The sequence below is a fragment of the Suillus subalutaceus genome, assembly GCF_016647625.1.
Source record: "Suillus subalutaceus strain FC151 chromosome Unknown DFJ58scaffold_47, whole genome shotgun sequence".
NCBI lineage: Eukaryota > Fungi > Basidiomycota > Agaricomycetes > Boletales > Suillaceae > Suillus > Suillus subalutaceus.
Genome location: NW_024540296.1, coordinates 25,754 through 41,674, shown reverse-complemented (window position 1 = coordinate 41,674; position 15,921 = coordinate 25,754). Strand labels below are relative to the sequence as shown.

Below are 15,921 nucleotides of genomic sequence, written 5' to 3'. Positions count from 1 at the left end.
GGCTAAATCCTGGGTGAAATTCTACATTTTATGAACTATTTTGACACTGTAAAAGAAAGCCGTTCAACCAGCAGCAAGATCTGAAGAAAAATGTTCGAACTTTTTTGTTCAAATCTCACATGGGGTGAGATGTCAGCAAAATTTGAAATGAAACACATTTTGCTGGAGTTTTACCCCAGGTGAGATTTGAATCAAAATGTTCGAACGGGGGTAGGCCCGCACGTGAAAGCTCAAACGTATCGACCAATTAGACTTGTGTAAAGGAAAATTAAACTCGATAGATCTTGCTGTCAGTTAAATGTCTTTCTTTTACGGTATCAAAATGGTTCATAAAATGTAGAATTTCGCCCAAGGTTTGGCTACTCATCCATTTTTTAAAATTTTACTGTGTCAAAATGTATAGTAAAAATGCCAACTTTATCACCAACATTTCGAAACAAATCTTGCATAGCCCAAACTGCCGGTGTGTCAGTGTTTCTCCTTCATCAAGCACAATGGCGACCGACTCCACGGAGCTAATGTGGGGGCCAGGATTCATTGGTCAGTCTTCTGAAGATCTGACGGCTGGTCTTCGATTCCTCCTAGCTGACTCTAGGCTTTGAAGGATTTATCATAACTACAGCGTATGGACTCGTGCCATTCAGTCTCTACTACTGTGGGTTGACCTGCATAATTTCAAAGGCTCTACGGGACAGCTTTCGGACAGTATCTCTTCTACGTGCGATGGTTTCCGCAAGATTCGAGAGAACTCAAATTATTTGTGAGTCCAATTTGTGTGCATCAACGAAAGCATCGTCAATCTACACCTCTGATATAGATAACAATGGCCTTGTGGGCGCTTTTCATGATGCCCGATCATGATTATACACTGATACTAAGACGATGTCTCGCAGTTGTTTGGACACAATACAGGAATACTCGTTGATAGGGATGTACTGGTCTATCTTTATTTCGTGCCGTCGTAGCATGTCCCTCGAGTGCACCACTCAACTTCCGTGGTAAGTCGATAGAAATGTTCCTGATAAATTGACTCATAAAGAGGATAGGCAGGTATTGGCAAGTTCATTTTTATTGATGTAGCGTACTGCATATTGAACGTTGCCTACGAAGCTCGCTGTACTTACGGGAGTAAGTCTCCCGTATCTGGCTGTTATTAACATTAATTGACAAATTGTAAGTATTGGATCATTTTCGCCGTTCAGTGGTACGTGGTTCCTGTTGCTGGCTTCCTGCAGGACGACGCCAAATTTACTTCGGCTGTCGAAAGTTTTTATGCATCCAGGGTGTGGATCAGTGAGTACTCTAGGATCTACAAGAGTAAAGTTTCAAGGAGCTCCTTTAGTCACGGCACAAAATCGCTTGATCACAGGCACTGTTGTGAGATGCCGTTTTCATCATTCTTGTTGCGGAGAGTTCCAACACAAACTTTCAGTGCGCACTCGCAACTGCATCATTCGGTCAGCTCTTTCGATCTCAGTCACATAACCTCTGATTTTTGAACGCTGCAGTGTGTGGCATGAGTTGCGTCAATCCTTCATGTCCCCTCTCAATGTTCTAATATATTGCCGTATCCGTCTCTAGTCATAAGTGGTTTAATGTAAGGCGATCTCGTTCATTGAGCTCATGACTTCTCACATACTTTCAAAGAATTGTCACGCGAAACCCTGAAGTTCTATTCCATACGAAGGTCCAGTCAGCCTTGACATAATTCTGATGAGCAAGGAATTCATACTCGGATTTAGTGGATACAATTAGCGTCCTGCGCTAGTGCATTATGTGATGCTGTCATTACAGGGTCAATTTGGTGGTTTTTGCGACCGGCGCGAACAGGCTACATTCGGTATGTGCCTCTCTGCTATGCTTATGGTCTGACTCATACAGCTACGCATGTCAAGTTCGAGGGGTTATCTCAATGAATTGACGCTGGTTTTTATTCAAATGGGATTGTTTTCCTTGTATGTGTAACTTTGCATTCCTATTGAACACTTTATTTCACATGATTTATCCCCCAGCCTTTTGGCAACTTCCATGGCTATGATCGTAAGTCTTCTCATCCACATCCATGCAAATCACCGGAAAAAATAACAATCAGAACTATTGCAGTATCAGTTCCAGGAGGGTCTTGGTAGTCAATTCTATACCGCTGCACCTGGAGCAGTGATAGGAAACTGTCAGCGATACTATATGTTCCTTATGCACTACGCAAATACTAACCCTCTCGTTCATAGCCTATACTATCTCGATGTTATCAGTGTGAGTCAATCAGTCCTCCATACGAAGCTCGCTAAACTGCTAGTTAGGCTCAATGCCAGGAAGTCCGTTCGCGACCGGGAACGACTTGCTCGCGACCTAATAGAGCTTCCTGCGCTACCCACAATACTTTGATTTTTTTTAGTTCTGCTAGTACCAGATGTATGTTCTTTGGCCAGCGTATGGGCCGTCCCATCTATCCCACCCCTTCCAGTTTTAATCGTTAATCGTAATTGATGCTCTTTACATAGAATCCATGGACTACATTCTCCAGATAAGTAACAAAACTTCATCTCACAGGACTCGGGCACGTGGCAAGGTACAGAGAATCTGTTGGGTAGTATCCGATTCGCCGACTTGAGGTCTTGAAGTGGAGTTCTGAGCTGAGAGGCCCGTGATCACTATTGGCGACTTATGATAGTGTAAGAACACGAAACAATACTTACCTCCTACTTACAGCTGCTTCCATATCCTACGCGCAAAGTCGTTGTGTTCCACTGACGAGAGCATATATCGGACCTCGCGCGACGCGAGGACAAACTCATATATGTCCATCATGGCCGGCGTGAGCTTGCTGAGGACGGGGACGCAAACGCTATGCCTAGTATGGTTTCGGACCCGCACCAGTGCCGCAGCGCGTCAGCCGCCCAAGGTCTAGGTCTCACATTATTGATTCATCCGTTGATCGCACTGTCGGCCGGACTTTCACCTCCCGGAATTAACGATTCCCAGATGCACTCCGTTTCGTCGGATGGTGGTCTTAGCCAAGTGGTACTACCGCGACGGAATCAAAATCTGTTTCATTTTGACTGCGCAGGTTCGAAACCTGCTGAGCTATTTTTCTATCGGAATACACCTTGATATTGACTTATGGATGGATTCCTCAGGGGTCCATCTAACTGGTCTTAGCCAAGTGGCTACCACGACAGAGTCAAAATCTGTTGCTCTTGGAGTTGGTTCGAAACCTACTGACAACATTTTTGCGGTGTATAGATCCTCTGAGGTCCTTGTTAACTAGCGCCGGCGCCGAAACCTCTTTTTATGTGATAGTCTGTCCATGAAAAGGGATTCACCTTCACGTCCTGTGATGGCTTCAGCTTTTCCTCGGAGAGTTTTCTAGTTATCATCCTTAACTTATGGGCGTTCGAGAAGATGGACGCGATACCAAGAACTTAAACACCATTCATATGCCGTAGCTGTTGGTTCCATCACACTAATTATTCACTGTAAGTTATTCTCATCCATCGCTATCGATTTCTTAATCTCATCTGACCAAGTGAAACCAACCTTCACAAGTTGATTGTGTTACGACCACTGTTAAGCATGCACTGCCTAAGCTTTCCGGTTTACTAAAATGACGCAAACTTGGTGGTGGCCCATTATCGGACAAACATCTCAAAGGAAAGGAAAATCACGGTGCTCAAGTTTTGACTACTAGTAAATCCAACCCTCTCATTAAGTTTGTAAGGGTGGGTATGAGTTCAGCAGGGAATTGTGAACAAAACAATGCAGAAATGAGACGAGTGCAAAGGAATTCGAGAAGAGTAGGAAGACGTTAGGACGGAGACTTTCTAGGAGGCTTTTCGGTCGTACTTGGAGCGGGGATCTAACTATTGGATTCGCTGTAGGTATGAGTGTACATGGGCAGTATATATACTAGCACGTTTTCGAATACTTAACTAGGCCGGAACGAGCATAAGGAGCATATGGTGAGGTGAAAATACTCGGTGAAGCAAGGAGATCGTGAAGTCTGAGCACAAGGTGAGATAACGAAAGAGAATGAAAAGAAGATGTAAGGGAATGTATCCACGTGCATGTAACTCGGATGCGAAGAGTTGCGCTCTTCGCATCAATGAGTCACGTGGACGACTTCGACCGCATGGTTCGAACTTCTAGTGTCTTTGTTTTGAAGCATGGTCGGTGCATAAAGAACATGCGATCCGTAGATTCCGTACAAGTTGTACTTTCTGAAAGTCATATCATTCGTCAGAACCTGTCTATTGAAATGCGCTCGTTCTCATCACACATGTGTCTGACAGTGAATTTTCCGCAGCTTTTCTCGATTGTTGCCCTGGCTTACTACTTTTCAAAGGATACCGCTGATGATGTATACCTTGGATGCACTCTCCAAATGATAGTACATGATGAATTGGTACTTGTGGGACATGCTGCGGCCTGTCAAATATTCAAGCGCCGCGCGTTCTCCGCGACTCAAAAAGTCCAACGGCACGGCTTGCGTTCGACTCGCGTCCTACATAGTCCTCTTGAACTTGTGTGAGGAGCAACGTCTTGAATCTTCTATTCGACTGACTGGGGTATGTTCCGTCGACGACAACGTTCAATGTGGACAGGTCCAGTCATTCGAATAGTACATAATACCGCGCATACATCTATATATATATATCGCAGGGGGAGCGACGTCGTCTTTGAATTGGTTCTACTGGGTTGACTAGGAAACTTCACATGCACTGGGAATGTGGATGGCCCGAGTCATTCGAATAGTACATAACGCTGCGCATGTATCTAGGGAGCGACTCAGACGTCGTCTTTGAATTAGTTCTACTCGATCGACTGAGCGAGTTAACATTCGTATTGAGGCCTAGTCATTCGAATAGTAATATTCATATGGTGCTTTTTAACTTTTGCTCGCGTTCCAGATTCAAATACAACGTAGAGTTCAAGTCGAGCCATACATCCAGACCTATTAGTAGAAGCCCCGTCCGTCCATAACAAGCGACTGAGGGCGACTGTCAGATGTGAGTATGAGGTGGTGTCATATATGTCGACGGCTGACTGCTAGACAACTCTAGAGCTTTGAATAACGGCAGGTGCATCAAACAACCGTTACAACTCTCACCCACCTCAAAGTTTTTTTCCCGAGAAATCCGACTGGTAAGTTGTCAAGCGCAAGTCCGAACTCCAGCAGAAGACGACACGGGAATCACACGATCAATCAGCGCGTTCCTTTGATATCAATATCGGACGGCTTCGTGTGTACCGTTTTACCGGTTCATGGAAAATTTAGTCAGTCAAGGTACAAGATGGAGAGGTCCAAATTCCAAGGTCCAAGGCCCCAAGGCTTGAAATCGAGCGCTGAGCGGTGATAACTTATCTATCAAGAGTGCCGAGGTTAAGATCGCGCTCGCCCCGCAGCCTCGAGTTCGCTTGCTAAGCGCATTCATCTGCATCAATATTCAACCGCGCATACTGTGGTCTTGAAGGTTTGTACTTTCGTGATCACATGATTAGATCCTTGAAAGACAGTCTGTTGAATGTCTTCTGCGGGTTATCATGCATCAATTTTTCCTCGCGATCAATCAGACGGTATCGCAAGATCTAGAGCGCCCAGAAAACAGTCATGTGCCAAAGAAGGCTTCCTTTGACAATAGAGTATTACTGAATCCAAGCGAAGAAGCAATGGGTATGTCTGATGCTGATGCGCTAATCTCATTTCTGCGGAAATGAAAACGTCTATCGCCTCGAAGTATCTGATTATGAAAAGACCTAGAGCACGATGGTGGAAGAGCGACTCACGGACTACCGGATGATTATTGTACTTTTGTGAGATAAGGGATGGTGTTGTCATGGTGGACCTATAGTGAATTTGAATTACGGGGTGAGTTTAGCCATGTCCGGTCACTCATGAAGATGACAGGGTTGATTCGGACATGCAGCTTTGTGAGAATTGCCAAGGATTTGCATGATGTCATCGTCAGGTGTGTCTAAAATAGTCACGATATTGATAACAACACGGAATATTGCTTACGATATCGTCAGAATTGGTTCCGGATGTTGGTGATAGTTAAGGCTGGAGGTACTGATGAGTCAGACGCGGATCCGGACCTGATTGAAGGTACCGACACAGGTGAAGCGAGACGTGAGAGACTGCCATTTGTTTTCAGGTGGAGTGGATGAGCCAATAGGCAAGTGGTTGAGGCGGGGGGCGATGATGAACTTTAATGGGGACCTGGAAGCTTATTGGGAGAATGGAACGTGATCAGATAGCATATGGTTGTTGTGCGGAAAGTTCAATGGTTCCGCGGAAAGAAAAAGGAGTTGCTAAGAGACGGATGAAAGACAATAGTGATTCAACGACGTCGACAAAGTGAGCCCTCTAAAGAAATATTTGTTGTTGACGGTGTTGTCGAAAATGATTCAAACTTGTGCATAAAGGACGTGAACACTGTGATCCACGTTGAGCTCGATGGATGAAATGAGTTGATTGAGCGGTTGATAGACTAATCTAAATTTGTATCGTGAGAAATTGGTTGTGAAATTGGTTTTGAGTGAGCAGCGCTTAAGCTTCAGCTAAATTGAAGACGACGATGACCAGGACGACGGTTACAGCGACGACGACGGTAATGGCCACATCAACTGAACACCGTATGATAAGCAAACATACTCCAGTTCCATTCCTACTCGAAGCTTTTCCTGTACCACCCTCACATATTCCAGTCTCTCCAGTCTCTCCGGTCTCTACTAATCCACCACCTTCGCTACCACCGACTGCACCACTACCACCACTGCCAGGTCCCATCCGATATCGTTCGCAGAAACTCTTCAATACGCTCTATATCTTCTTCTACTTCAGATCCGAGCTCTCCTATAAGAACTAGAACTAGAAACGGAAGCCTCTCAAGTTTACGTTCATTCCATAGCGCAACAAGAAAACCTTCCTATGATCTGACCCATACAATATCAGAAGAAGGTCCTTACAACATTCCAGATGCACTCAAACCTGCGTTTATCATCCCCTCGCCACCCGACAGACCTGGCTCAATAAGCCCAGACGTTCCAGCTATCATACAAGCAACTCCACGTCCACGCTCGCGCCCTCGTTCGCGTCCCAACAAGTCACGTTCGAGGGCAAACAGTCTTAATGGGTATAGATCCTCAGGGTCGTCAAAACACTTGCCCAATCCTCACGAGTTCGAAGTTGAAGTAGAAGACCAGGATGCCCCCGACTCCGATTCGAGCATCGATCTCCATACCCCTTTGCCGTGAGTTTCAGTTCCATTTTTCCCTTTCTTCGCTTCCGTCTCGTCCGGATCTCTCGTAATCCCGCTCACCCTCTCTTGTCAGCCATCTCATGCTTCGACACGGTCTCCTCTCTCCCCACTCCAAACTCCTCCCATCATCACCTCCAGCCCCAAATCGTCTCTCCATCGCCTCAAATTTATCACAAGCGTCCCTAAAGTCCAATTTCTCAAACCAATCAGACGCGTCATTGCTCACCAATAGTTCCACCGGAAGCAAGCATCCAAAGGATTCAAGGGACACTCCTGGTAGACGCGTGAGGCATCGTGATGGAAGGTTGTTGAGAGGAGGCATTGGTCTCACAACTGGTTTGGGATGGAGTGATAGGTGAGCATTTAAGTCGTTTTAGACTGGCGGTCTCAGTTGGACTTGCCTTTACCCTCGCGCTTTTATCCCCTGCATGTTCGCTTCTCTGTCTTATGTCGCTTCCATTGCGCTAAGAACGGCGGTTTACGCGGAGACACCGCCCCGTCGAAGATCAAGGGCATCAACATCGCCGCTAGGCCACGCGCCGAGTTCTCGTTCTTCTCTCCTTCTCTTCGCATCCAAATCCAAATACTAATACTCCAAACAGTGAAGACGAAGACGCCCCCTCCCCACTTACACGCCGTCTCTCAGCGCTCAACCTCTCCCGACGCTCATCCGCCACGTCCATATCCACATCCCAATCTTATTCCTCCCTCCGCTCGCCACACCCTCTCTCACGCAGCATCTCCCATTCTATCCTTCGCGAAGAAGAAAACGAAGAAGAAGTGGATGAGTTCGGGCGCGTCGTCCGAGGAGCCAACTCTGCACGCACAGATGACGGGCGCGTCATCCTCGACGGACAATTCTCCAAAAGCCTCCCACCTAGAACCAAGCCTCTCACCTGTCGTCCCAAATCCCGCCCTCACAAACCCAAAGGCGAAACCCGAGTCCCAGTCCCAATCCCACTTGAAAACGAGATGGATGGTGTGACTCCCACCCGCGCAGACTTTCGCAATAGCGCAGGGTCGAGTTCTAGTGGACTCGGGACGGGTGCGGGTGGTGGGACTGGTAATGGCTCGAGCACCACTTCTACTTCCTCGCTGTCCCTTCCATTCCCTGCGACACCCCAGAGCCCCGTAGCGTTCTCGGAGACGAGTCCTAACCCCTTGTCGGGCATGACACATTCGCACAAGCACTCGCTGTCTCAGTCATCGACGTTGTCATCATGCAACATCGATAAATCGCTTCCTCCGCTCCCTTTGACACCGAAGAAATGTCCGCCTTCGCTTTCGAGGTTGAGGACGTATTCGAACACGTCGAGTGTTGGGTCTGTGGAATTGAGCGGTGGGGGGCTTAGGATTATTGGTGAGGCTGGGACGGGGACGCCACGCCCTTCGTTGGGCAGTATGCCGAGATCTTCGTTGGGCGGTGTGCCGAGACCTTCGTTGGGTGGTATGCCGAGATCTTCATTGGGCGGCGTTCCGAGACCTTCATTGGGTGGTGTTCCGAGATCTTCATTAGGAGGCGTCCCACGACCGTCCTTGGGCGGTGTACCCCGACCGTCGCTGAGCTCCCCCCGACCTTCGATAAGCCCCCACCCATCTGCATTTAACACTTCGTTGTCGACGCCTAATCCGTCTTTGTCCATTCTCGCAGGGCAGAGCGGCGACGGCAGGGGTGTATCCTCTGTGGCATTCGTGAGCGCGAGTACGGGAGATAGCAGCTTCTCGAACCCAGGAGACAGCGTCTTCACGAACCCTAGAGATATCAGCAGCATCACTATCCCAAGTGCCTCGAGCCCTCGAGAAAGTGGCTCCCAAAGCCCCCTCCCGCGCACCCTCAAACTCCTCCAACCAGGTGAACAGCCCCAACGGCCAGGGGCAGTACTGACATACAACCGGAACGTGCATGATCAGCTTAAACGCGCGCAGTCTCAGCCGCAGCCGCAGCCGCAGTCTCCCTTGACGCAATCGCACACGCCGATTCTGCCTTTGTCACCTGTGATGCGGACGCTTGTGAAGCCTAATTCTTCGGGGAGTGTCGTGAGTATAGGGAGTATGAGTATGAGCATGGGGATAGATAGGCCAAAGTCACGGACAGGAACGGGTATGGTGTATCGCTCGTCCTTGGGTCCTACAGGAAGCAGGATGAGGGTGCCGAGTACTGTTAGGCCTAGTGGGATTGGTGTTGCGTTGTGAGTGGTGAGTGCCGTTGTTCCTTTTCCTTTTGTGAGGTCGGAGTGTTAACCTTGGTTTCAGTTTCAGATGGGTGCGATGGTGATTGGTGGCGATGTGCTGCGAGGCGAGGTGATGGGTAACCATCAGCATCAGGATTGGTTCTGGTGGTGCACTGGAGGCCGTGTGCATCTGATTGTGATCATAGGAGGTTGTTGGAGGGTTCTGGTGCCTGAGACTCTCTCAGAGGCTCTGGGGAACATTTTGCTATCCCGCGGGCATTGCAGCTTCTGACGCACGTTCACCTCGAGGTGACACCCCCCTCGACGAATCGACTACTCGACGAACCGACCACATCCTCCTCAACGAACCACCTCCACGCGAAGCATCAACAACGTCAACGTACACATTTCAATTACTGCAGATTCATATTTCGGACGGTTGGGACCTAGACCTTTCAAATATTTTCTTTTTCGTGGGACCTGACGCTTTATTTCTACTCTAATATCTTCCTCTTCTTATCATGTCATGGACGTGGACAGAATCTCTTTATCACGGGCCTGCCAGGAACGCATTTTGAATTGGATTTTAGATTTATCGCGCTTTTATCTTATGCTGCAGGACTGTGCCTTTTTCCATCTCGTCTCATCCCACCCTGCGTGCCCGTGCCCCGAGTCCACACACTTTACCTGGGCGTTTCCCATCCCATCCCACATCTGTCATGGCACATCCCTACCGCCGCCGCCCACCACCACCACGCGCTCCCCCCTTCCTTCATTCTGCCAAAAGATAGATAGCTCTGTCACATCTTAATTGTCCTCATTCTTGTTCTCTTGTTTTATATTTAGGATGGATGGAAAGGTTTCATATAATGTATTGTGTATATACATGGATTTTTTTTTTCGTTGTGTATACTTGCCAATTAGGATGGTTTCGTGGAATTTGAGTTGTACGTTTTGGAGTGAGGTGAGACCAGTACTGTCATCGTGACCTTTTGAACAGCCAGATACAACTTGGGCGTGCCTGTTCGTTCCTTGTGAAAGTTATTCGTTCGGACCTTTCGCTGCTGAGGAAGACCAAGTACGGTCTATTACCGTGAAAGCGGAAGAACCTCCTTTTGAATAATGCTGTGCCGCTGGCAGGATCTTCAAACACTCTAACAGGAGACTGAATCTCAGTACGACTGTTGTTGGATCGTCGATTCCGCCTACCGTTGGCACCTACCCCTATGAACAACCAGCAAGCAAAGATGTACAACTTGAGGCGTGCCTCTTCGTTCCTTGTGAAAGTCATCTGTCCAGAGACCTTCCTGCTGAAGAAGATCACGCACGGTCTGTACAAGTGAAAGCGGACGAATTTGGCTTTGAATAGTGCGTCACTGCTGCCACGATATTCAAACAGGATACGACTATTGTTGGATCGTCGATTCCTCCTACCGTTGTCACCTACCCCTATGAATAACCAACAAGCAAAGATGTGGTACAACTTGATGCGTGCCTTTTTCGTTCCCTGTGAAAGTCATCCGTCCAGAGACCTTGCTGCTGAAGAAGATCACGCACGGTCTGTAACCGTGAAAACGGAAGAACCTCCCTTTGAAAAGTGCGTCACTGCTGCCACGATATTCAAACAGGATTTAGATCGTCGATTCCACCTACCGTTGTCACCTACCCCTATGAACGACCAACAAGCAAAGATGTAGTACAACTTGATGCGTGCCTTCTTCGTTCCCTGTGAAAGTCATCCGTCCAGAGACCTTGCTGCTGAAGAAGATCAAGCACGGTCTGTAACCGTGAAAGCGGAAGAACCTACCTTTGAATAGTGTGTGCTGCCACGATCTTCAAACTCAGTACGACTATTATTGGATCGTCGACTCACCCTGGAACGAAGCAGGCCGCCTACCGCTGTCACCCACCCCTATCTCAATCTCGTTCTCGTCTCATTCATCCTCGAAAGGTAAGGTTAGATGGTTGCGTGCGGTTTTAAACATGTTGTATGCTATATATATACACACATGCATATACTGAATGTTTTTCTCGTTGCAATAGGCTGGGATACATAACCTCGGATGTACATATTAGAGTTAGGACCATCATTGCACCAAGTTAGGGGTCTGACTCAACGGGTTGATTGACGACGGGTGTTGTGCATGCCACTCTCGAGCTTCCAGCAGATATAAATACGCGCCTGGGATCCCGTTTGATGTATAGGGGAAGACGGGGGTGGTGCACGTTCTCTTACCAAAGTGCTTAGCTGCAGGTGACAGGTAGCGAGATAGCGGGAAAGCTTTCCACCGAAGAACCCGTGCCGCTCTAGATGCCATCTTCAAAATATAGGAATAGGGACGAATCTCATAGCAGCGACCTTACTAGATGAAAGGGGTTGTATGGTGACGTACAATTTGACGATCCGGTGATCTAATGAATTGGTGGGGCCGCCTTGTATTAGTGGATGCTATGACATGTCGTAGGATGATTCAAGTGAGGAGATCTGAGGTGAGGCAGGGGGACTCGGCGTCCGGGCTTACTAAGCAACTAGTGCCGACGTTGCCGCTATTCTCTTCCTTGCCGCCCTCAGTAGTAGCGGTCGTCACAAAATTTCCTTGCTGACGAACTTGATCCCGGGCCCCGGAAGTAGCAGTCGCCCCAAAATCACTGCTAGGCATGTTGTGATTCCTTTCCTCCAAAGCTAACTCATAACGTGTCGGCTATTATCCGACACGATCATTGATTTTGTCCGGACACAAGGGTAACCCGCAGAATCCACAGGAGACGATCTGGTTAGTGACAGGCAGGTCAAAAACACCAACGGGCGGTACGACACGGAGGAGGTTGTATCGCTCACTCTTGAATTTCGCTGAGAGGCAGGATGCGATCTGAAGATAAGATTTCCCCGGTGCCTTTAACATTAAATATTGGCTTCTCGTTGTACGGATTGCGAGACATAGGGAGGCATGACTATCAGGACGAGACAGTGAGGCCAGCACAACACGGGAACTAAATGGTGAGAAATCGGCACGCGGCAGTCAGAATGACGCTGTGAGGTAGCAGGATATGGGTCTAGGCAAGGTCATTGTGAAGCGAGCGGGAAACATGGGAGTGCGATAAACTATGGTCGGTTCGTTGTGTATTCAAGATAGTGACTGACGGAATGCGACTTGAAGGACAGGAATGCGCTCCAATTGCTCAGCCTATACTGTCATAAGTTGTGGCGTGAAACGCATGCAAAAGTACATTCGGACCTGAATTGACCGCAAAATCCATTGCATGTTGGTAGGTGCGCATTGGGTCCTGCTGAGAAACATCGAATTGTAAGTGATGGCTTCAGACTGCCATTGATGAAAAGCCTTGTTAACGCTGCGCTTAGTAGCCGAAAATGTTGAGTATGTCTCCATTCATCGCACCGTCACGCTATGACTGATTGTTCTGAACCGCTCCTGTTGAACGATATGACGCGGTGTGACACTTGCTCGTTCATTCATGCTTATTAGTCCGAAGGCAGAGGGTCATTTCGTCCAGAAATCAATTTGAAAAAGATCGCGCTGGGTCACCAGCGAGGTCACCACGCAGGCGTAGTACCCGCGTATACCCTATGTATCGTGCTCGAAGCTACTTCAAATTCAAGGTATGTTTAATGCCATGTAACATACTATGCTGCGTCACGACCGCGTTATTTTACCTGGCCCAATCCACAGACCACACAAGTATATCCAAAAGGAACCTGGCTTCCTTCGTCTGCCTACTGGTAAGGGAGACCAGTGGGGTAGACGATCCGACATGGACACGAAATTTCGTTTGCGGATACGTGCGCCGCTGGCGGTTGTACAGTTGCTGACCTTGGTCATCAAAATAAGAACTTGATTGAACGGTACCCCGAGCCATATATTGGCAACAATGGTCGCAAGCAGGCGTACTGGGTTGAATTTAAACGTCCCGATCATCAAAATGGTCACTGTGTACGAGCCAAAATGGGCATGCGTGCCGCCTGCAAATCATCAATTGATCTTCCATTTGCGAACGATATATATGGCCAACGTCTTTCTCAACGTGCTTCGGCCTATTTCAATTTGCTGTTCTGTTTGCTGTGCTATTCTTGTGAGTATATCTCACTATCTTGATCATACTATAGTCGTGTCTCACGGCTCAACTATTCCTCAGGCCTTGGTACAAGCACTATAATTCATCTGAGGACTGCCGCATTTGATACATAAGTCCGTTCTTCTGGCGTCCGATCACACTTCGTCACCAGAAAACTATACTTTATCCAGAGCTTCAGAGTCACGTATCCTGTTGTCGATATTCCAATTCAATTGTTCGATTTGGAGTTCGCTTACTTTCCTCGTTGGTCGGCTTGCAAGATACTGCCTTATTTTTTGGTGAGTCCTGCACACCTTAAGAACGATTGCCGCACGTTTTAACCTCGTCCTAGCACCACGCCGGGGCTGTTGCTGGCATCTTCATTATCTTGATATTACCCTAGAGCGGTGTCATTTCGCTGTATATGCGCTTGTTATCAACGAGTTCCCTACACTGACACTTGACAGTGAGTTTATTCCACTTTTATCCCCCAGGGTCAGTCCTGACTGTGAATGTTTCGCGTGAAAATCAGGTTTGTATACCGGGCGACTTCGGTGACATCGATGTTGACGTTTGGCATTTGGTAACGTCATATTTGCGATAAAGGATAGGTGGCAGTCATTTTATGATTCTGTGTATCTATGAATTCATGACGCCCACCCTCAGAACTTTGGTGCTACTTGTGCCCCACTTGGGTTCCTGGCGGTGCTCTTATCTGTATCTTAATGCAACAGTTCATCTGCGCTGGCATCCTGTTAAAACTCTTGTACTGCCGCTCTGAAGCAGCTGCATACTCGACTTTCGATAGTCTGAATGCTATACTCGCAGACATCTTTACGTGAAATCTCTGATCAAGCGATGTATGTCATGGGCTGTCTTGCCTGGGAAGTTCACTGCGTTTATGACATCTGGTGGTTGCCGATGCCGTTCACTCTTTCTTATCTTCAGCAAACCTGAGTTGGTGTCGATGTGGTAACTGGAACAATATCTCACCTTCCCGAGGCGAATGGCAGTAAAGGCTCTTCTCACTGAGAAGGAATCATAGTGCCTACAATCTCCACCCATGATCTAGACCCACCCAGCCTTCTTCAAAGGTGTGGGCAGGGCCTCTCCTAGAGAACACCGTGTTTCCCGCCACTGATACGCTGTGCTACATTACATCAATCTTTATCAGAGTTATCCCAGGTCTTTGGTACCCGCAAGAACTCCTGAAGGAGTAACATTAACGTACTACACTGGGCAGAGAAGGAACATGTGTACTTATGGGGGACCACACCAGATTCGACAATTCTCGATGGGCCAGAATACACCGAGGTTCATATTAGAGGGTTGACCACTGTAAGTCAAACATGGAAAAAATTGTTACTTCATTGCTAGATGCCAAAATCTTCGCACCGTAAACGCAATACAAATATTGCCGCAGGTGCTCCGCCACGAAGGAGCACGAAGACCGAATCTCTAGATGATAACTGGCGATGATCGGTCACCGTCGCAAGAGGCGCATCCTGCACAGTCTAACACATCCCGCGACAGCGACAGCTGGCGATGGCTACGGCTTCATCGCAGCTGAATTATGCATTTCATGGCCAGCTGGGTACGATAGCTTCTACGATCCCACAGTTGTAGATATATTTCCATATGAGAACACCAGTTACCGAGCGCCAACCTGCTTTCCGAGATATCGACAACGAACTTATCAGTCACTCTTGCAGGCTGGCAATCACAGCTTCAAGTACTGTCCTACACAGAGTATCACTCTCAATGGACAAAAAACTAGATTTAAAATAAATAAAAAATGGCACAACTAGAGCACTGACTCACAATTCAGGGTATACTATCCACTCGTCAACTCGATACTTTGACAATCACTATCAAATATAACGATCGGGTTCGGGAAAGAGCATACGTCGCCACTTCCACGTTTGCCACGGCATCTCATGCGACAGCATCGAACAACTCGAGGGTGACTCGAAGGAAGGACGGCGTATTTATGGTTGCTGCACTTAGGATGGTCCACGGTCCATGATGGAGCCCTTCTGGAATTCCCGTCGGACTATCTTGCCGAGTGAAGTGGTCTGATGCAGTCTGATGCCACTTGCTTGAAGCTTGCGGGCACTGTCATCAAAATTACGTGTGCATACGAAGGTAGCTAATTAGCTAAATATAGCTGTCAGGTGGTGGCGGTACAGGACCCAGGTTATTTCCGGCGTTTAATATTTGGGAAATTATTACAGACACAAGAGTCACCATGCTGGTCAGTAACATGCTTGTCAGTAATAGTACTAACGTTGCGTTCGAATTCGTTCAGCTTGATGCGTTATGGCCAAGGTATTAGTATTATTCACCTTATACTAGTAGCACCATGTATAAAAACCATCCGTTCCTCGCTACTGGTAGCCACTCCCGCCTGACTCCTTAGG

The 15,921-nt window shown here is 47.8% G+C and overlaps 4 protein-coding genes across 4 annotated transcripts; all 4 read left to right on the top strand.

Moving 5' to 3' along the window:
- Positions 1 to 342: 342 nt before the first annotated feature.
- DFJ58DRAFT_785775 (uncharacterized protein) lies at positions 343 to 1,365 on the top strand (the record flags this gene model as incomplete). Its single annotated transcript, XM_041390052.1, has 7 exons — positions 343 to 540; positions 605 to 623; positions 682 to 760; positions 818 to 831; positions 894 to 998; positions 1,047 to 1,293; positions 1,343 to 1,365. Coding segments are annotated over exons 1-6 (391 nt in total), but the record flags the coding sequence as incomplete, so codon positions are not given.
- On the top strand, positions 1,271 to 2,536 carry DFJ58DRAFT_785756 (uncharacterized protein). Its single transcript, XM_041390051.1, has 12 exons — positions 1,271 to 1,293; positions 1,343 to 1,377; positions 1,433 to 1,457; positions 1,509 to 1,520; positions 1,582 to 1,597; positions 1,648 to 1,687; positions 1,743 to 1,840; positions 1,896 to 1,955; positions 2,013 to 2,040; positions 2,104 to 2,170; positions 2,229 to 2,253; positions 2,301 to 2,536. The coding sequence occupies exons 4-12, from the start codon at positions 1,517 to 1,519 to the stop codon at positions 2,383 to 2,385; spliced, it is 423 nt and encodes a 140-aa protein (XP_041244313.1). The 5' UTR covers positions 1,271 to 1,293; positions 1,343 to 1,377; positions 1,433 to 1,457; positions 1,509 to 1,516; the 3' UTR covers positions 2,386 to 2,536.
- A 4,075-nt stretch (positions 2,537 to 6,611) lies between these two features.
- On the top strand, positions 6,612 to 9,933 carry DFJ58DRAFT_745442 (uncharacterized protein; the record flags this gene model as incomplete). Its single annotated transcript, XM_041387390.1, has 5 exons — positions 6,612 to 6,795; positions 6,953 to 7,250; positions 7,333 to 7,614; positions 7,862 to 9,296; positions 9,637 to 9,933. The coding sequence occupies 5 exons, from the start codon at positions 6,612 to 6,614 to the stop codon at positions 9,931 to 9,933; spliced, it is 2,496 nt and encodes an 831-aa protein (XP_041244312.1).
- A 3,083-nt stretch (positions 9,934 to 13,016) lies between these two features.
- DFJ58DRAFT_841062 (uncharacterized protein) lies at positions 13,017 to 14,343 on the top strand (the record flags this gene model as incomplete). Its single annotated transcript, XM_041392666.1, has 7 exons — positions 13,017 to 13,049; positions 13,142 to 13,229; positions 13,253 to 13,519; positions 13,554 to 13,588; positions 13,693 to 13,800; positions 13,907 to 13,967; positions 14,168 to 14,343. 7 exons carry the CDS (start codon positions 13,017 to 13,019, stop codon positions 14,341 to 14,343), a joined length of 768 nt encoding a protein of 255 aa, XP_041244311.1.
- Between the last annotated feature and the right edge of the window lie 1,578 nt (positions 14,344 to 15,921).

Coding starts and splice junctions, on each gene's coding strand:
- DFJ58DRAFT_785756 (XM_041390051.1), top strand. Junction 1,688..1,742: donor AAGTTCTATTCCATACGAAG/GTCCAGTCAGCC, acceptor ACTCGGATTTAG/TGGATACAATTAGCGTCCTG. Junction 2,041..2,103: donor CAACTTCCATGGCTATGATC/GTAAGTCTTCTC, acceptor GAACTATTGCAG/TATCAGTTCCAGGAGGGTCT.